The sequence below is a fragment of the Drosophila erecta genome, unplaced genomic scaffold (assembly GCF_003286155.1).
Source record: "Drosophila erecta strain 14021-0224.00,06,07 unplaced genomic scaffold, DereRS2 tig00000092-arrow-pilon, whole genome shotgun sequence".
Classification (NCBI taxonomy): Eukaryota; Metazoa; Arthropoda; class Insecta; order Diptera; family Drosophilidae; genus Drosophila; species Drosophila erecta.
Window position 1 is genome coordinate 10,282,419 of NW_020825207.1, and position 19,564 is coordinate 10,301,982.

General features: G+C 43.8%; 5 protein-coding genes and 1 long non-coding RNA gene across 7 annotated transcripts; 3 read left to right on the forward strand and 3 right to left on the reverse strand.

The window, feature by feature from the left end:
- Positions 1-2: 2 nt before the first annotated feature.
- LOC6548150 (actin-like protein 6B) lies at positions 3-1,666 on the reverse strand. Its single transcript, XM_001975188.3, has 3 exons — positions 1,315-1,666; positions 395-1,237; positions 3-332 (listed from the first exon to the last, which is right to left on the reverse strand). Exons 1-3 carry the CDS (start codon positions 1,511-1,513, stop codon positions 97-99), a joined length of 1,278 nt encoding a protein of 425 aa, XP_001975224.1. The 5' UTR covers positions 1,514-1,666; the 3' UTR covers positions 3-96.
- A 22-nt stretch (positions 1,667-1,688) lies between these two features.
- On the forward strand, positions 1,689-2,936 carry LOC6548149. Its single transcript, XM_001975187.3, has one exon. It carries the CDS (start codon positions 1,882-1,884, stop codon positions 2,857-2,859), a length of 978 nt encoding a protein of 325 aa, XP_001975223.1. The 5' UTR covers positions 1,689-1,881; the 3' UTR covers positions 2,860-2,936.
- Positions 2,865-16,041, reverse strand: LOC6548147 (myotubularin-related protein 14). 2 transcript variants are annotated; one of them, XM_001975185.3, is made up of 6 exons: positions 15,416-16,041; positions 4,798-5,645; positions 4,096-4,734; positions 3,888-4,031; positions 3,467-3,829; positions 2,865-3,403 (listed from the first exon to the last, which is right to left on the reverse strand). In XM_001975185.3, exons 1-6 carry the CDS (start codon positions 15,530-15,532, stop codon positions 3,268-3,270), a joined length of 2,247 nt encoding a protein of 748 aa, XP_001975221.1. In that variant the 5' UTR covers positions 15,533-16,041; the 3' UTR covers positions 2,865-3,267. The 2 variants fall into 2 exon arrangements, with proteins under 2 accessions (XP_001975221.1, XP_026837112.1); XM_026981311.1 differs by having other exon boundaries at positions 3,888-4,052.
- Positions 9,165-9,717, forward strand: LOC113564354. Its single transcript, XR_003407949.1, has 2 exons — positions 9,165-9,365; positions 9,452-9,717. It is a non-coding gene; the product is annotated as an uncharacterized LOC113564354 (long non-coding RNA).
- On the forward strand, positions 11,957-13,312 carry LOC6548148 (glucose-induced degradation protein 8 homolog). The gene is made up of 3 exons (XM_001975186.3): positions 11,957-11,985; positions 12,476-12,606; positions 12,661-13,312. The coding sequence occupies exons 2-3, from the start codon at positions 12,504-12,506 to the stop codon at positions 13,269-13,271; spliced, it is 714 nt and encodes a 237-aa protein (XP_001975222.1). The 5' UTR covers positions 11,957-11,985; positions 12,476-12,503; the 3' UTR covers positions 13,272-13,312.
- Positions 16,042-16,700: 659 nt separating the features above from the next.
- Positions 16,701-18,684, reverse strand: LOC6548146 (probable G-protein coupled receptor Mth-like 3). Its single transcript, XM_001975184.3, has 7 exons — positions 18,183-18,684; positions 17,973-18,123; positions 17,741-17,917; positions 17,423-17,677; positions 17,195-17,366; positions 16,923-17,117; positions 16,701-16,854 (listed from the first exon to the last, which is right to left on the reverse strand). The coding sequence occupies exons 1-7, from the start codon at positions 18,681-18,683 to the stop codon at positions 16,701-16,703; spliced, it is 1,605 nt and encodes a 534-aa protein (XP_001975220.3). The 5' UTR covers position 18,684.
- Positions 18,685-19,564: the final 880 nt, after the last annotated feature.

Below are 19,564 nucleotides of genomic sequence, written 5' to 3' on the forward strand. Positions count from 1 at the left end.
CGTCTTCTGAATAATGGGACACTTAAAAGTTCACATTTATATTATTACATAGAGTTGCGTCTTTAAAATTAAAATTGGAATTCGATTGCGCTGTCTTTACGGACATTTCCGCTCGACTTGGCTCTTGCCGGCCTCCTCGTACTCCTGTGACGATATCCACATCTGCTGGAAAGTACCTATGCTGGCTAGGATGGAGCCGCCAATCCAAGCTCCGAATCTTCGCTCCACGCTGCCATTGGCAGAAATCATTTTTAGGCGCGTGTTTGAGGGAGCACGTAACTGGAGATCGCGATTTAGGCGCTCCGGGAAGCCTTGCAAAAGAGTATTGCCACCTAAGAGCAAAATATTAAGATATTAGTGGTGTATTGAGAATAAACCTTTGGATAATGCCTACCAGTAACGACAACTGAGCCAAAAAGTGACAGCCGCACATCCGCATCACACATGCCCACGCTGGTGGACGCCAATTGGCCAGCTCCCAGCATGGCGTTGTCAAAGAGACTCTCTGCTATCTTGAACCGCTCAGAACCAAAGTCCTGGTGATATCCATTAGGAAACTCATAGTGCACCGTCGGGATCTGGGCAGCCACCCGTTCGTCAAATGGATTCTCTAGAACCTGCAGCACATTCATCTGAAAGTCCTGCATCATTAGCTGCAACATGTAGTTCTGCCACGACTGAGTCAGATTCTCTGGCAGTTTGCGCAACGTAAACCGTCCGTTGTCGCGCTCCTTCACGACGTCCTTGGAGGCAATCTTGTATACCGGTGACAGATCAATGCCGTGCTTCTCCAAATGCTGGCGGCACTGTCGTGAAAGAAAGTCTCCACCCAGAGGTGACTTAACGACCGCCTGGGAGAGCACATAGCCCTCATGGACAGGAACGGCTGAAGTGTGAGTGGCTCCGCTATCGACGACCAAAGCGGTGGCCCGCCCGCTGGAGAAGGCAGCCAGGACTGCGTTTTTCACCAGAAAGAAGGCTGGAACATTGTACTTTTCGAACATCAGCTCGGTCAACTTCTCGCGGTTGTTGCGGACATTCCACGATGCCTCGGAAAAGAGCACAGGGTGATATTCCGGCTCCGACTGAATGACATTGGCGTAGGCGTAATCAATCACTTTCTCAAACAGGTCCCAGTTGTCGATCATACCGTCTTTCATATAGGTCTGTACTTCCATATTGGAACGGGGAACGGTCACGTAGTTGGTGTCCACATAGAACTTGCGCTGATCAGCATCTAGAGGAGGGATTGGCGTTTTTTTCGGGGTTTTAACGGATTTTAAACGATATATAAAAGGCTCTGAGGAAACTCACTATTTGGCGTGGCATTGTTGTCTGTTTTGGTCTCCGGATCGAGATTGGTCTCCGGAGCGGCTCCAATTCCCACAACCGAGGGTATCTCCGCCTTGGGCGAATCCTCCTGTGCGTAGCCCACACGCAAGGAGTGATGTCCGGGATCGAAAACCAGGGCACCTATTTCGTCGCCGCCATATAGCATGGTGCCGCCACTCATTTTGGGGCGTTTCGAATAACTTTCCGCACGAGGTGTTCAAGAAATTCGCGAAAATATTTCAGTCTGTGTATATTTTGCGGCTTTTTTCACGACGCTTCTTTCTCGCTGGTGATGGTATGATCGGCTATCGATTGTTAACGCCAAATATCGAGTGTGCAGCCTATCGATTGGATCTGTGTTATATCGATTGTTGTCATCGAAAAACATTCATCTCTGTTAGTTTGCAATACAAACGCTAACATAAAATATATAAAGAGTTAATTAAGGAAATAATAACAACAGCTCAATTACCGTTATGTGGTAACTTGAAACATACGGACGAAGCATATTATAAAACCTTGAAACAACCTACTGCTGAAAATAATAAAATGAGTACCGACAGCGCCGAGGAAACGGTGACCCATACCAACGTTCCGCATATGGAAATCAACGTATCAAACACCAACATCAGTGGCCAGGTCGTTTTAAACGACGTGCTGCTTATGGAGATGCTCAGCCGGTATCCCTTCCTCATCATAACCGAGGTGGAGCCCCAAATGGACGATGACTACGACTCCTGGGGATGGAATCAGCTGGCCAAGTCCTTTAACCAAAAGTACGAGGGCGTTGAGCTTAGTGCTCCGTTCTCCGTGACTGAACTGCAGCTGCGGTGGGTGAAACTGCGTCCGCTGATCAGTGCTTTGTCTGGTGCCCCTGGGCAAATCCCTGATCCCCTGTGGCGGGTGATGAACAACGTGCACAACCGCATGCAAGCGGAGAAGCCGACGAATGTGCCCAAAACCAAGTGCCAAGAGTTCCTTCTCAGTCAGTTGAATTTAGTGAAATCTCTGTCGCAATCGGGACGCCGGCGTTTAGAAGTAGAGGTCCTCGACCTCATTCTAGAGCAGGAGCGCCTAGAGAAAGCCACTCAAAAGCTTGGTCCCAAGGAGCTAGAGACCGCTCAGAGCGAATACGACGAGTTTCTTAAAGCAATACGGGTTAAAGAGCTTCCAGCAGACACTTTACTCCGTCCGGCAATGTATAGATTCCGCATTAGTCCTCACTCAAAACAGAATATCGTAAATGCCAATGGAAGGAATGCGGGGACTAGCAAGACAATCAGCGATAATTATGTTAGCAATGGATCAAATGATGTAGAAATCAAAACAGAAAAAGCGGACGAACCTGTAACTCAAGGTAAAAAAAAATTTGACGACCGACCGACTGAAACACCGCGCTACGTTCCACTTAAAAGCGCGAAATATTACATTAAAAGTTGTCGCATCCGGGTGAAGCGAGTGGATTTTAAGGATTATGTTCCTTTAGTCAGAATCCGGCGTTCCAGGCGGCCTACGCTGAGAACATGACTTTCTTTCGTATAAAATGCACATAAGTTTATTAAAAAATACATTACTATAAATTACAACTTAAAACTATTGTATAATCCAAATCGCATTTTATATTTCGCTTGCTTTGCATTCTCGAAGAACTAATAACTAAATAAACAAGGAGCGGGGAGCGGGAGAACCAAGAGAACAGGAGAGCGGGTTAGCCAGGGCAGGAGGACTACGGAAGTTTGCTCATTGCCTAGGATCCGTCTGGTTCTTTCGATGCTTATCGGTAATCAGTTATCCGTTACACTACACAATCATCAACAGTCACTAAAGAACGCAATTCAACAGGTCTATAAATACAGTCGTTGGTTGAAAGCGCAGCACTTAACAAGAAACAATGGGGTGAAAATCTAACAAACGGTCATTGCTGCTGATCCTTTCTCAAAACAGTTGGTCCGCCAGGTTCCCAATGAACGTGGCCAGGTTCATGGATGAGCCTTCCTTGAATTTCAGTCCAATCGTCTTGCCGTAGGCTTGTATAAAAATGGCGCGCACTGCATTCAGGCGTTGCTTTCGTCTGCAATTGTACAACGAAATTATGTCATTAATGTCATTGGCCAAGTATCAAGCTTTAACTTACAAGTTTATGCATTGCTTGCTGGCCATAGTGCTGCCGCCCACATCTTTGGAGGAACCGTTTGCGAAACCGTGCGTCGAGCTGCCGTTACTGATGCTGCTTCCACTTCCACTTCCGCTTCCACTGCCGCTCGATGCTGCATTGATGCTGCAGTGGTAGCCGTTGCCGCCATTGCACAGAGGAATGTTTGAGGAGCCGCCACCATCCGCTGCTTGTTGCGCCACAAACCGCATCATGTAGCTGCCGTTCATCATGGAGTCAATTGAGCCCGTATCGGTAACCACCTGCCAGCTGCCATTGGAGGATGTAGACTCCTGTCTTTGTCGCGCATTTGATCCGGGCACTGAAATGGGGCTGGTTCTAGATCTGAAACAGGTTGAGCCAAAGTTAGTCAGGTTTCTTATTTTGGTCAGGGCGGTTCAACCTCTTCGGATTGGGCGACCTGCTGGTCAGCGGATTGACTTGCGATGGCGTAGTGGCATAGAAGTTATCTGTTATGGACATATCACAGTTGGAACAGTTTGAGTAGCTGTCGTTGCTATCTTGATCGAAGGAAAGGATGTAGTCTCTGCAATTGAATGTAAATGAACTTATAAACGCAATGTTTAATTGCTATACTTGGCTATACTCACTCCTTGAGCGGTTCATCGTCGCAGCAGTCGGATTTAATTACAATAACACTACTGCCGCTGCTGCTGGATGTCTTGGTGCGCTTGCGGTGCTCCACAATGCTGAACTCCTCGTCAGTGATAAACTTGAGCACGTGGAAGCAGAAGAACATGATGTCTTCGCCTCGTTTAAGGCGATCGGGCAGTTGATGGCCAAACAGGTACCAGTCATAGGCCAGTGTTAAATACGCCATTTGCATGGCGTTCAACGACTGATGGATGAGTCCATCTGCCCACAGAGACAGCCTGACCAAGGAGACAAACAGTGGAGTGCGATCCCAGCCGCTGATGCAGTGAATTAGCAGGCCGGAGCTTTCCTCTTGCACGTATTTCAGCGTGGCTCTTAAGTAGTTTTGGGTGATGGCCACCAGATCCCAATCCCGGTACTCCGACCACGCCACATCGATATCCGCAGCGGGTCCCATGTTGGGAATGTTGATATTAGCATCGTTAAACGTTTGCTTCCAGTTGTAGTGCAGGTTGCGCGCCATGTAGTTATTGTCCCGGAACTTTTTAAAGAACTCACAGCCCGGATACGGCAGGGATAGAAGATTAAAGCTCTTATAGTGCTTGTTGGGATCCGCTTTCTCTGACGAGGAAACGCTAAAAAAAAATAGGTTGGTGATCAGTGAGTGTTTTGAACTCAGTATTTTAGAGTGTACTCACGCCATGAAGTATTTGATCTTGCGGTTTTCGACCATCAGGTCCACAATGGTTGAGACATTGAGCGAATGTAGCAACTGGATGTCACTCTTGATGACTTCGTCGTAGCTGAACTGCGACTGCGCCTGGTCGTGCATGTGGGTGATCAGCGACTCGTCCGTGGAGTCCGCATCGTTTTCCTCCCCATTTGGCGCGGTGTAATTGCCGCCACTCAGGCAGTCGTAGGCATAGTCCACCACCTTCCGACCGTAGGTTTCTGGCATAACGGATAACGTGGCAGAACGGCATATGTACTTTCCGCGATACATGATCACAGGGACGGCGAATCGTTGACGGCATCTCGCGTACTTGGCCATCGTTACCAATTCCCGCATTCGCTGGATATCGTACTGATCCTCATATATCGTATTTTGGGATTGCTGTTGCGATGACTGCTGTTGCTGCTGGAGAGGATGTGGCTGCTGGGAGGGGTATTGCGTGTGGAGGGGATGCGTCTGCTGCGAGGGATATGGCTGCTGGAGCGGATGCTGTTGTTGCGTCTGCAGGGGATTGGCAAAGGTCACAAAAGCTTGGATGCCCACACCCTCGCTTCCGGTGCTTCCTGCACTGCTGTTCAGGGGCGTGGCGGTAGCGGTTGTTCCCGAGGAGCCACCACCTCCCAATCCTCCACCAACTTGCCCGAAGAGTCCATTTCCCGGTACCAGCGTCTTGGCCATGTGCCCGTGCTCACATTCTGGGATGAGTATTCGGCCGGGATATCGCGGACTGAGCAATCCGTTCGTATTATCCAGCTCTATTAGGCTGTAGTCGAGCTTAAACAGGTATTCGCATTTCTTGGAGATGTCGTACTCCTAAAAGAGAACGATAAATATAATATAGTATGATATGACAATATACATATGTATATAATAATAGTTATGTTGCATAAAGTCGTAAAGGAGCTGTTTAACCTTCCTTGCCCCACCTAGCATATTAAAGACTGAAGTTGTACACGCCATTAAGATGCTGATCCGTATACGAATGACCTTAGTACCTATTCACTTTGGATAACCATTAAGTATTTGACGGGCAGTCGATGGTTTGCATAAATCAGCGATGTCGGCGACGCTACTTAATGAGATTAGATTAGAACGCGGAGTGCAACTGGTTTTCATGCATTCTCAATGTGTGTATACAACGTATACTATGTAAACATTCCTAACCCGAGTTCAATGGAACTTGGACGCTCCCAGGGTAGGAGAACTGGAATCTGGATCGTTCGACTTCGACTGGTTACTATCTGCCGCTCAAGGGTTAAACGAGATAAGCTAGGAGGGGTAATGGCCAAGTTACTACACCAATTAGCCATTTAAGAAATTCCCAACATCTGTATATACATACATAATAATTTCAAAAGAAACAAAATAATACGTATTTAATTTCTTGGTATAGATGTAAAACTGATTTACTCGGTGTGCTAATCAAGAAGAATTCTAAAGGTTGTTTAGGCGACTGGCTAAAAATAGAAGGAATGGCGAGCAAGGGGGCGGTGGCGGCGAATGGTGGGCGTGGCCCCCAGCCAGCTGTCCCAGGCAAACAACTGCGACTAGATAAAAGCACAATAATAATACAGCAACAAAAAAAGCGACTCGTGCAAGCACAAACACCTTGGGAAAACAGGTTTTTAGCTCACAGAGAGAAATGTGCACGCAAATGGCGAAGAGAAAAACAAAAAATTATAAAAAGACAAAGACCGTAGCTGCGCAAAAATTGGCAACAACAAAAGCGAAGCAGCGAGCAAAACAAACCCGATGAAAACATAGTGGGGGCTATGTGTGTGTGAGTGTGTCGGTTGAAAACTACTGCACACAAGTGCGCAGTGCGAAGCGAACGAGCAAAACAACTAAAACGCAATTACAATTACCAACAAAACGCCGACGCAAACACGCAAAAACGAATTGCTGTTTATGGTGCTTTTATTGTATTTTTAGCATTTGTTAAATTGCATAAGCAAACGCTAAGTTTAAAATAAAACGAATTGTCAATATCAATACAAAACTACTATCGCTTTAAAATTGATTGTACATTGTACATTGCTTCCAGTTGAATCTAGTATTTGCCAATTCACATATTTTAAATGTAATGCGTAATAAGCGAAAAATGGGTTCACGGACTTATGCAAAATTAGCGGTGCTGCAACTATTAATGCTGAGGGGGAAAATTGAACTTTTTGTCAATGAAGTTTTGGTTATAATATATAATGTAGTAAATCCAATTTAATATGAAAATACATTTTTAGTGATAGCCTAAAAAAGTTGAGTTTTACTACAATGAAGTGTATGCTTCTACCAAAGCTCAAAGTGCCAAAACCGAGTATTAAAACAATTTAGCTACTTTTGCAGTTTCTTGCAACTACTTTCGGCAGCACTGCTTGAGAGTCAATGAGAGTGAGGAGCAAGCGAGGGGAAGAGCGTGAGAGAGGGATAGGGCTGCCAGAAAGAAAATATAAGCCCCATCGATGGCCGGCCGATGCGCGAGTGTGAGAACATATGTATGTGTGTGAGTGAGCTTCAAGTCGGAGAAGCTGCCGTTACAAAGCAGTCAAGTCACACATGCAAACGTGTACACATGCACAGGCGGCTACTGTTGTTGTGTATTGTGCATCGCACTGCTTGCTGACTGCTTCTGTTGCCGTTGCTTCGTTGCTTTTGCTGCCGCTGTCGTTTTTTCATTGTAAGCGAGCAAGTGCAGCTGTAAGTGCAGCAGCGCTGCTTGAAAAACTGCGCGCCTGTTCCAAAGGCGCTGTAAAACTTAAAAACAACAAACAGACGCGCGCTCGTGTAGTTACAGCGCGGAAAATAGTTTGCGAGCGTGGTGATCATTAGGCCTCATCATCATTATCATTGGCGCTTTCATCATCGCTGACCCAAATAGTGAAATTCAACCCGAACGAAGGCTGGCTCGAAACCCAAGCTCGCCTCACAAACCCGGATTTTAAAGACTCTGCCGATGCTGGGCCATCAGAAATGCAGCAGAAGCTGCAGAGTGCGACACACTTTTCTTTGCTCTCTCGAAAAATGGAACCGAACGGCAAATAAAGCAGAAAAGCTTACAAAAATTACAAAAAAAAGGAAGGAAAGAAAGAAAGAAAAAACTGAACAACAGCGGCAAGAAACCGCACAGCTGAAAATAATCGTACTCGCACTCGTGTGCAATCGAACCGAGAAAACCACCAACCGAACCGAACCAACTCGACCAAGCACAGGGAATCAGCAAAAGAAAAGGGAGGAGAGGGTCGTCCATTCAGTACAGTACGGCTTCCTTAACACCGACTTAACTCTCCTTGAAATGTAACTTCCAAAATGTAAATGTTTCCCTCTTTCGGAAACAGTTTAATATTTTTAAACACTTTAACTGCATAACACTTTAATTGCAGCCACAATGGAACTGCAAAACCAATTCAGAACAACAAATCCCTCGACTAAGCTTGCACTTCTTGTTTTAATAATTATTTCCATGCCATATTTCCCAATACGTTATGTTTACTGTAAAAGCTGAGGCTTGAGCTCCTGCTCTGACTCGTGTCTCGTTCTTTTTTTTGCCGAATAACCTGAAAAACTTAAGGAGGCCTCGATGCAATCCACACGTTGCATATTCATCAATCCGCCGGCGACAGGGAAATGGCTTTTCTTGAATGAATTATTGAGTGGACGAACTAAGGCTTTAAACTGGGGCCACTGACCACACCCAAAATGACTGGGACTGGGACTTCCGCCTTTGATACTCGTTGTTCTTGTTTACATGATTTATGCTTGCGCTTTAAAATGTGCAGCGTGTTGTTTTCGCCGGCGTTCAAAGACCCCCCGATATGAAAACAAGTTGCGCCCACGTTTCAAACGCTGAGTCGGCTTTGGGATCAGGTTCCAAATCAAGGAACTGGATGCGCAGTACAGTTCTGTTGGGATTATTATTAGTTAGAGCGCTCTTCTTTATCTCCGAACAATTCAACATATTTGCGCTTTGTTCGTAGGTGTAAAAGCAAGTTATTTCCCATCATAAAGCAGCGAAACAAAATACATTGTTTGCATTGTTCATTGTAAAATATATTGTTTTAAGGTTAAGAACGAGTAATAATAGGTTACCTCTGTACCCTAACAGCATTGAGAATAATATGCTAAAACTTTGAACCACAAATATGCGATGCATGTTTCTTAGAAACCACTTTGCATTTTTTTCCAATTATTTTCGCTAATCTTTACGTTAACGACTAGCATTTCTTTTAATTTATGTAACTTCATTCACATCGATTGGGTATATTAATGAACTTTTAATATGCAAATTGCCGGTGCAGTTGATTTGCATATTTTTCTTTTGCATTATTTTTTTTTTACTCGACAGTGTGTGTGGGACAACTTTCGAAAGGCATTGAAACCGCTTTGTGGATGATATGCGACGGAGATGTTTCCAATGGAGGTCTGAGGCACGTTTGAGTCGAAAGTTTTTTGCCGCCCTGAAGAGCTAAATGTTTTTTGCCTGCCAAACAAACGCATGAAAGCACTTCAAACACTTTGCCATGGCAATAATTGAGCGCAGTAAGTGGGCGTTACGAATACTCGTAATGAGTAAGAGCAGGGGTGTTTCAGAAACCTATTTATCATTTGCTTAATTTATTCGCCAGCCAGTCAGGAAGACAATTTCCTCGCCCACACACGCACACTCATACCCACAATCAGAATTGAGTTCCGCCAGGCGCCGATCGCTTTTCTCGCTTTCTGGTTTCCCATCAGGCAATTCACTGTGATGTGAAAAGAAGGTCATCGGAATAATCGATTCAGTTCGGCAATGCCAGCATGGGCTAGCAGAAAATGAAATGGAATTCTATGTCTATATGACATCATATATTAATATCATATATTAACTAATAAAAATTAAACACATCGTGGATATGTAGAATATATTTTTCGCAGTGCTTTACCGCAAATTAAAATCAATAGGTAGGATTTCTGCGCTCCTGTTGGCCCCTTGCAATCGAGCACACAACTTAACAATTCGTTTGCTTTCGGCCAACATCCCTTATTTAAGCTTTGGGCATAATCAAACGAAAGCCGATCCCTCCATCCAACATAACGAATCCGAATCTGAATCCGAACTCCCTGCAAATAGTGGAGTGAAGGCGGCATTGCCATTTCGCACATTATCGATTTTATCTGTCAGCGAACAGGCGAGCATGAATGTCAAGTTGGTGGCTCAAAATCGGCAGCATCCGAAAGCACACGTAGCTGGAAAATCGGAGGAGTAGTAGCGAACATGGCGATGGCGAGTTGTGCCCTTCTTCTAATCATGCTTGCATGGTGGGTCCGGATGCTAGGCAGTTAGTCCGGAATGCGCGAGGAGTTCCGCAGCAGGGTGCTTCGATTTACTCCACTTTGAATGCCGTTGCAACATCCATTCACACATATGTACGTACACGTATGTAATCTGGAAGCATTGGAACCCTTTATCGGACTGGCCCTTAATCAAATCGAACTCGCTGACTCTCTCCATTGCGGACATGCGCCCGGAAAGCTGCTGCTGCATCCCCGATAAGAGCTGGAAGCGCAGCTGCTCGCATTACTACAGCTGCGGGGATGCGGAGATGCACTTCCCCTCCAGACCACTAGACACTCCTCCCGAATATCCCCTTCGCACACCCCCACCCCACCTCCCAGGGGGCTGTTCAATGTTGCCCCACTACATCCACTCCTGCGTTCCTGGCACAAGTGTCTGCGGTGCGACCCACGCACCTTGCAGCAACAGCTGGCCATCGAACACATTTGCACACACACACTGCGACCGAGGGGGCGTTGCGGGTTGGCGCATCCAAACGCGTGGGAGCAAAGTTCAACGTGCAACAGGCTGCCATAAAAGGGTGCAGGGTCCCAAGTCGCCTGTGCACAGTGGGACTGATAATACGAAACTAACAGAAATTGGTTATGTACATATACAAACAAGTAAGAACAAGCAATTATTCGATTTAAATGGAGGGATACAATTTGTTTGACACGCTTTTTAATTATTACCCCGAAATCTAACCTTTATTCAAAAGTTTGACTTTGTAGGAGTGGAAACAATAGAAATCAAACGCTTATTTTGATCCTTCATTTGACTGGCATTTATATTTCTTTACCATTGACACAAATAAAAACAATCATTGACCCAAAATTCATGGCAGTTCTAATTTCCCCTCTGCACACTGAGGTCATCCAATAATTATTTTTTGCATGCTTGACGAGCTATTATAATGTATACATAAATTAAAAATCAATCACCAAAAACGCGTAAGCCTTGTCAATTTAAATGTATTTTTTATACATTTTTGAATATATATATAATGAGTATAATAATATTATAATAATAAATTTAAGGAGCAGCGAATTATTGTTTACTAAGTGAACATAAACATGTTATGATGTATTTCAGGATGACCAAAGCTCTCATATTTAAGCGAACTTATCCCACTGTGTCGAACTTTGGTTGCAATTGTTGCGCTGGAAGGCGTCGCACTTCCGCTCTTCCGGCGATTCCTGCGCGCCTGTGCCGCATTTTCCAAAGCGCCCACACAAATGACACCGCACGGCTTGCAGCGCAGCTGCATCCGTTTCCGGGGGCGGGGGTGGGAAGCTGACGTTATCGGGGGCGTGGCCACGGCACAGACTGCTGCCAACGAAAGCAGGCGACCAGGAGCGGCCAGAAGGGTCAAATACTCTATCCTCAGTGCATCGGCGTATGCCACAGGGAGGCTTCACTGTTCCTGGAACTGTTGCAACCCCCAAAACGAGTGCAATCTCCACACTGGAAGCGAGCTGCAGACTGGAAGGCGCCAGGCGGGATACACATTAATGCGGAGGAGTAGCTGCCATCCAGGTCCTGCAGTTCCTGGGACCAGAGTAGTGTTCCAGCAGGCGCCAAAGGCAGCGCTCGCTACGCGGCCGTTTTTGGTCCAATTGGTTTGGATTAAGCCGATTGTTGCCAAAAAAAAACAAGTCAAACTACATAGATATCAGCTAGCCATTGCTAGCCATCCGAACAATACAAAAAAAACAACAGTACGTTTTTCCATATTCCATTCCATGGTATTGCAACATAATTTCACCCTTTTCTTCGTTTTCAGCAGGTGAAATTTTTGCAAAAATCTTTGATTGACAACGAAAGCAGCAACAAAAACAACAACAGGTGGGTTCTAACACTGTGCGAAAAAATAAATTAAATATACAAATAAAAACAACCAAAATGGCCAAAACAAACAAAAATGTTTACGAAAGTTATATATTTATGAAGAAAAAGCCTTCCTGCTATTTTTGGCATTTTTGCTTGGCCCGGATTGACTTTTTGGCGCCCGCACAAGCAGACAAATGGTTCACCCCACCCACGCAGATACTAAATACAAATGCAAAACCCAATACACACTCGCATTTGCATCTGCAACAGTTTTCAATGCCAGGTCATAAAAATAAATCAGTTTGCGAAAGTACAACCAATGCGCAAAAGTGATGTGAAAACAAAAGTGATATAATGATCAGAACATTGCTAATAGATGATTAGCAACGGATCTTTCCTATATGGCACAAAGAACGCTTGGCCATTAGTAAAACTAAGAAGACAGATCTCGACAGCTTTCTAATAACTTTTCAATTGACTTTTTCACGTATCATTCATTTTCCAGTACCTAAATCAGTTTAGAACAATTGAGAATGGCCGAATATAGGCCATCAACTTCGTGGCCCCACCGGATGATGAGCTTCCAGTGTCGGCAGGCGGATCTGAATCGCCTGGTTATGAACTATCTGGTTACGGGTGAGTCTCACTAGTATGCTTTCTTCCAGGCTGATGTACAAAACATCCATTTAGAGGGCTATCAAGAGGCCGCCAAGCGTTTCATGACCGAGGCGGCGGTGAAGCCGGGTCCGCACATGGACACCATCGGGGATCGATTGAGGGTTCAGGATGCCGTCCGGGTGGGTCAGGTCAAGTACGCTATGGATCTGGCCACACGGATCTATCCTCGCCTCTTCGAGACCGACAACTATGTGTTTTTCCACATGCAACAATTGCGTCTGATCGAGATGATCAGGGATCAGAAGATGGAAAAGGCCTTGAAGTTCGCCCAGAGCAAGGCAGCGGGATTTTCCAAAGTCGATCCAAGGCACTACCACGAAGTGGAGCGGACCATGGGTCTGCTGGCATTTGATCGGCCGGAATACAGCCCCTACGGGGAGCTTATGTACTATTCGTATCGCCAAAAGGTGGCCGGTGAAATAAATGCAGCCATGTTGCGCTGCCACGAGGGTGAGAGTAAGAGCAAAGAGGAGCCCATGGAGCCAAGAATGATGTTCCTCATTAAGCTGATCCTTTGGGCCCAGGCCAAGCTGGATCGCGAGGGATTCACCGACTTCCACAAGCTTGATCTTGCACACGGGGATTTCGAGGAAGAGTTCCGCCGGAGTTTCCAGGGTTTCTAAGTCCATAAGCATGCCATAATTATCCAACGATCGGTCGGCGTCTACTGCAAAACTTTTTAAATGTACTTTTTTTTTTTTTTTTTAGCAAATCTACATTTATAAATGTAATTTTTTGTAGTGAACCATCATAAATAAGTGTAAGTTTTTTGAATGGATGTTGAATATTAAATATTTCCATGTCTTGATGTAAATTGGAGCCAACTTTATATTATTAATCTCTCGGTTTGTGGCTGAAGGCATTTAAGAAGTTTGCTTAAACGGCAAGTTCTTTTGGTAATCATCGTCACGTGATAAACAAGAGCCGCTTTTAATGGTTTGTTTTTGATTGATCATCGGAGACGACGAGTAATACATTTGGATTTGGAAATCTCTTAAATTCAATTTTAATGATTTCTTAAATATATATTATAGGTACTATTATTATGTTCAAGATTTATCTTAAAATTCCCGTGAATCATAGTAAATACTTTAGGGGTATATTTTCCCCTTTTTTTTTGCATTATTATCTCGTATATTTAAGATATTTAATGTTATTTACATACATTCTGTGGAAGTTTTAAACCTTATCGCCGGCCTATGTCATCTGTTTAAGTATTGTGACTTTGGCTGGGACGCCTAATCTAATCGGTGTGGCTAAACTTAACCCTGAACCCCGAGGAGACTGGGAAATAAACAAGTGAGAGAGAATCGCACACATATTTCACCCTTTGCACCCCATCAAAAATGCAATGCTTTGTATTATATCAAGGGGCAGTAGAAGCTTTTTGTTTGTGCCTTCAACTAGCTGGCTGATAAGGAATATGAATAGGAAAATACTTGTGGAAAATCAAATCGAAGGTTGGCGCCCTGCGTGGCGATAAGACCTGGCTATAGTTTGATAAAACACACGTTTACAACAAAGTATTAGCCCTTCTGCGGTGGCGGCACAACATTCTTGCCAATTGCAGCTGAATAAACCCATGTGAGATCGTCGCGGAAACGTGAGTTACGTGCCAAGTTTCGACTTGGCTTTCCTCGCTCTGTTTCCAGGCAGCCTGGCACTGAGATTTGGCTTAAATATATGTATATATATTCGCCAGCACTGGCATGCAAATGAGCAGCGCTGTTGCCAAGTTGCCATTACAATTGTTATTCTGGGTTATTGCCAGTTAAGCGGGCGATAAGACGGCATTACATACTAGACTATTTAAAGGCGTGCGTGACATTCGAGAGGTTAAATGGGTGAAAGGTTTGAATGGGGATGAGTCGAATGCAAAAGACAACAATCAAGTTCGTGCGCGTGTCGGGGAAAGAAAATGCACATTTACGCATGTTTTAGGGGCGGGCCCAAAAAGGCCATTAGGCTTTTAATTATCGCTTAGCACAGCTTAGTGGGACATTGAGTTTCAATGGCAATTCGAGAACAAAAGCTATTAAGAAAGTTTTCCGGTTTTGGAAAACCTGCTTGCTCGGCATTTCCTAATTAAATTAAATTTAATGCCCAGATTAAGTGCAAATCGATGAGGAACTTTGAAAGCTAAAACTCAATATAATTCTTAAAAATGGATTGAAAATTTTTATTATAACAAGCATAAAACGAAAGCTGCCAACACAAAATAATATTTAAAACACTTGCTTATGGAAAAGTTAAGACTTTAAACAAAATCAATTAAATTAAATAGTATTGTTGCCTAAATTAGACAGATTTTTTTTTATTAATGATTAGTGATCTAATAGGTTGATAGAAGAAAAGGTGATAGACTACCAAATTGGAAAAGCTATCCAATGAATAATTCCGGTCATAGAGGAAACGAACCATTAAGTCCATCGACGACATGTTTTAGCGCCTATTGATTGCCATGAAATGCGATTTTCATCACGGGAAGCTTAATGGCGGCCATTTTGAGTGACTGAGTATTTTTGGGGCGCGGCATAAGGAAGACGGCAATGAAGAGGAGCGCAAGGAAGGGAAAAGAATAAGAGCAATAGGAGGAAAGGACATTATGACGTGTCCTCGGCATAGACGCAACGCACACTAGCACGCCAAACATTTCGTGTATGTGTGTGTCTGTGTGTTTTTGCGGCGACAGCACGTGCACGTGCGCCTAAATGTATGTCACACCCACACTCACTGATACACGCACACACTGGTCTCGTTAACTTACCGCCGTTCCTTCCTCAAAGGCCGCCGCCTCGAAGGACTTTTTTTCGAAAGTTTCCAATAGATCGTGTAGGTGCTGCTGCGTTACGTTGACCATGTGGTTTGGCGTCAGGCTGCACATTTTTGCGGCGCTGCATTTACCGTTCTATTCCTTTTTATCCTCTTAATCACACACACACACAAACACTCACGACACTGGCAAACGCACACACGTTTACTCTCGCAAAAAGACGCCGAATATGAAAAATAATTCCCGTGATTTTTCTTTTATATTTTATCTGCTGCGTATTTGAGTTGCGTTTATCGCTTCTACGTCGTTTACACGTTTCGCTTTTCGCGTTTGTTTGCTTTGCTTGGCTTTTTACGCCCTAGAAGACGGCGACGTCATCAACTTTTTGCGGCAGCAAACACAATCTAATTTTTGGCCCCTGCGCTTACGGTTAGTACTACTACTGTTATTGTAGTCGTTGCGTTCGCAATTCCGTTTGTAATAAAATGTACTACGTTATATTTTCTATTCGCAACGGAGGAAAGCGACAAACCTCAAACAGCCGCGACTAAAAAAACAACATTAATAGGTAGAGGTGGAGAAACATCGATGACCTCCGATGCTTAATCGATTAGCAAAAGTTTTCTGTTATCGTTTGGTACTTGCGAGTGATGGGCCAGCATTGTTGACTCAAACCCTGGTTCGGATCACCGGTGTCAGAAATGTTTTTACATTTCGTTGGGGCATTTTCCCAATTTGATACAGTGAATCAGTGAATCCACGTGCAAATGAAAGAGTTACCCCATTGAATACTCTTGCGCAAGGTACTATTTTTTTAATGGTTACCTTCAAAGCCTGCACACAAAATTGTGTCAGTAAAAATATTATAGTAATCACTTCATATATATAAAAATATAAGCAATGTATGTAAACTCTGTTCGTTTTATTTTGAGTTGTTAGTCTCATATTGCCTCTTGTTTACTAGGTGTTTTTCAATAAACATTACTCAGAACAAGAAAGAATGCTATACTCGAGTTCCCCGACTATCAGATACCCGTTACTCAGCTAGTGGAAGTGCAAACGAGAAATAAAGTGAAATAAGCTACAAAAAATTGTAAAAGTGTGGGCGTGACAGTTTGTGGGCGTTAGAATGGGCGAGGCAAAAAGTTTGTTGGCAAATCGTGAGATCGAGGCGTTCATACGGGCAGACATGGCCAGATCGACTCGGCTATTGATCCTAATCAAGAATACTTTATATGGTTGGACATACATTTCAACAAATCTAGAACACCCTCTTATTCTACGAGGAACGGGTATAATTACTCATATCATACGTCTGGCATTCATCTTCATATGGAAAATGTACTTTTGAAAGCATGACAGTATCACTTAAATTAAGTCGATCTGCTTTTGATCTCGCGGTATGGTGGCTCCATTGGAGGTTTCGTTGTCCCCTATAACAAAATATTATTCTTAGGTAGCAGATGAACGAGTATCGTGATTATCGAAATAGATTACTTACCCTTGTATTATAAGTTTTAGAATTTTTGGATTTAAAATAAAAAGTACAAATATGATGGTACCCTGGGACCAGTTAAAGTAGTCAGCCACTATTAAAGCCTTGGCCCAAGCCTCCCTTTTGTTCAACATAAACGAGATTATTTCGAAGCTCCAGGACAAGCCCATGACGATGAAGAGTCGCAGGAATAGGATGTAACTTTAAAAGATTTGGTAAATAAATAAACATTTTAACTTTTGACTTTAAAAATGACTAAAATATTGTAAAATCATTACGTCTGTTTGTCCGAGTTGAGCCTTTTGGTTTTTGTGTGCTGTTGAGTAAAGTTTTTGGCTTCCTTCTTCACTTTTATGATACGAATAGCCGTCAGGACGAACATTACTATGTTGAAAACGATTATCAGTAGCATCGGGCCATAGAAGTAGATCATGACACCCATATCCCCAGCTGTTGGTTACAAGAAGGGTTACATCGCAATTGTAATTATAGGAATAGAAACCCACTATAAATCCAACAATTACTGCCGACGCCCACGCGGGGTTTCAACTGCTCGTTCTTAACCACCTGGTCAGCTATATAGGTGATTGCGGTCAGAAGTAGCGCCATGCCCCAGGCGTATAAATTGTAAGTTAGGAACCGATTTTCTGGCAGGAAACGGTTCAACCAGTTAGAGGATCCATTGAACATAATCCAGTAGTTTATACTAATAACGGAAAGCCAAAAGAACGCGGCCATGACGGAAAAGTAACCCAGGAACCCTGATGATGTTGATAACAGAATGTCAAATTAGTGATCCTTGATCTTTGTCGCCATAAGCAAACCTGCTGCAACGCAGAAGCCGGATGAGTATCTCCACACGTTTAGGACCAGGAAGAGGTAGCCCAGGAACAGGGAGACCAAGTAGCAGATGAAACACATCCCGTATAGGTTGCGAAGCTGCTCGACGTAGAGGTACACGCTGATCGTGAGGACTATGCATACTAGGGATAGCACTATCGCTGTGGAAGTAGGACATTAAACTAAGAAACAGGCCAAACAGGGATATAAACTTACCAACGGTTTTCCATGTTTTAGTGGGTTCAGATGAAAGAGGACAGAAGTGGGGCGCAATTCGGGTACTTTTACCCTTGAATGAAAGATGCTGGACGCAGTACTCCCGCTTGTTCAACTCCTTGGTGTCCCAGTGACGCAGAAGGGATCCATTCTACGGAGATTCAAAGGCGTTTAAATTTTTCATAGGAGACAGAAACACAGGCACCCTGCCTCAAAAAGAGTGAAGCCGTTGCCCGGCATTTCGTGATCCAGAAAATACATCTTGGGACATCCGGGCAGGTCCAGATCCGACTGCACGATTAGGTCCTCCTTGAAGTGTCTCTTGACCACCGACCCGTCGCGGAGCGTCAGGTTCACAAAGGGGTCGTGCCTGTCCATCTCGTCTTTTGACATGTCGCCTTTGCATTTGCTCATATGCATTTTGTGGTACGGAGGGCAGCAAAACCTGATGCAGGGCCTTAGTTGGCAGACACATCCTCTTACGTGGGTCGCCACCCTCTCCCTTGAGTCATTGGCCAGGAGCTTGAAGTCATATTCAGCAGTCAAATGGGCGGGGATCAACAAGCCTTCATAAAGGTACGTTCCGTTCGAGAACCTTTGTGCTTTTGAAATATCTACGGTGTCGTAGAAGTCGCAACCTGGGATTTCGGCAATTGAATTTTGCATCAACAGCAAAAGAACTGCGATTGACAATACGTCTATTAACCGCATTTTCTGCAAAGAAAACTAAAATCATAGTCAACTCATTTTAAATTAAATATGCTATAGTTTATCACCGTATAACTTTAATGTCTACGTTAAGAAGAATGCTCTGTCTTCCGTAATAAAGTAGCAGAAATGATCTCCGCGAAACTGAACTATCTGTCTAAAAATTGTGTCATGGCCTATAACATTTTGAGCAATTTTTTATTTAACATATTATTTATTACTCAGTTTGGTGATGTTACAAAAAAATAAACAATTTTTCGTTATCACGGGATATGAATAAGTATAATGTACTGACCTAAAGCAAATACAGTTTTAGAAGTTATGTAGGCAGAAGATTTATCCGTTGAAGAGGAAAAACTGCCAATTCGTATAAGCAATGTCCTTCTAATGCTTAGCGGTCCGAAATCACAGAAATTTGAAATATAAATTGCACAACGATAAAAAGGAACGACAAACGCAAAGAACATGCGTTTCCGACAAGAGTTTTAAGATGACTGATCGCAAAATGTAGGCCGCACAACTCTACCGATATAAGGATGAAAAGGGAGAACGAGAAAGTGCTCGACTATATAATACCCGTTACGCACAACTACTGGCGGTAGCCGTACAATGTTTTTGCCATGTAGAGAGATACAGATAAGTAATAATTACGATTTTACATCATCCACAGGATTTATGTCAGACACGAATTTAGCAAACCCAATTGCCCATTACCTTCTCTATTTGAAACTCATTTTTCTGACTTTGAAAACCTTCAGCACAGTAAAATGGTATAATAGATTCCTTAAAAAGTATGTAACACGTAAAAGGAAGCCCTTCCGATCCTGTAAAATACACATATTCTTGATCAGGATCACTATCCGATTCGAACTGGCCATGTCCGT

Excerpts from the sequence above, each read along its gene's own strand:
- LOC6548150 (XM_001975188.3), bottom strand. The coding sequence starts at position 1,513 with ATGAGTGGCGGCACCATGCTATATGGCGGCGACGAAATAGGTGCCCTG. Across the intron at positions 1,238-1,314 it reads CAACAATGCCACGCCAAATA|ATGCTGATCAGCGCAAGTTC; the intron begins GTGAGTTTCCTC and ends TCCCTCCTCTAG. Across the intron at positions 333-394 it reads TGGCTCAGTTGTCGTTACTG|GTGGCAATACTCTTTTGCAA; the intron begins GTAGGCATTATC and ends TTTTGCTCTTAG.
- LOC6548149 (XM_001975187.3), top strand. The coding sequence starts at position 1,882 with ATGAGTACCGACAGCGCCGAGGAAACGGTGACCCATACCAACGTTCCG.
- LOC6548148 (XM_001975186.3), top strand. The coding sequence starts at position 12,504 with ATGGCCGAATATAGGCCATCAACTTCGTGGCCCCACCGGATGATGAGC. Across the intron at positions 12,607-12,660 it reads TATGAACTATCTGGTTACGG|AGGGCTATCAAGAGGCCGCC; the intron begins GTGAGTCTCACT and ends ACATCCATTTAG.
- LOC6548147 (XM_026981311.1), bottom strand. The coding sequence starts at position 15,532 with ATGTGCAGCCTGACGCCAAACCACATGGTCAACGTAACGCAGCAGCAC. Across the intron at positions 4,735-4,797 it reads AAGATCAAATACTTCATGGC|CGTTTCCTCGTCAGAGAAAG; the intron begins GTGAGTACACTC and ends ATTTTTTTTTAG. Across the intron at positions 3,404-3,466 it reads AGCAAGCAATGCATAAACTT|ACGAAAGCAACGCCTGAATG; the intron begins GTAAGTTAAAGC and ends GTACAATTGCAG.
- LOC6548146 (XM_001975184.3), bottom strand. The coding sequence starts at position 18,683 with ATGCGGTTAATAGACGTATTGTCAATCGCAGTTCTTTTGCTGTTGATG. Across the intron at positions 17,918-17,972 it reads TAAAACATGGAAAACCGTTG|CGATAGTGCTATCCCTAGTA; the intron begins GTAAGTTTATAT and ends CTACTTCCACAG. Across the intron at positions 17,678-17,740 it reads CGGCTTCTGCGTTGCAGCAG|GGTTCCTGGGTTACTTTTCC; the intron begins GTTTGCTTATGG and ends CAACATCATCAG.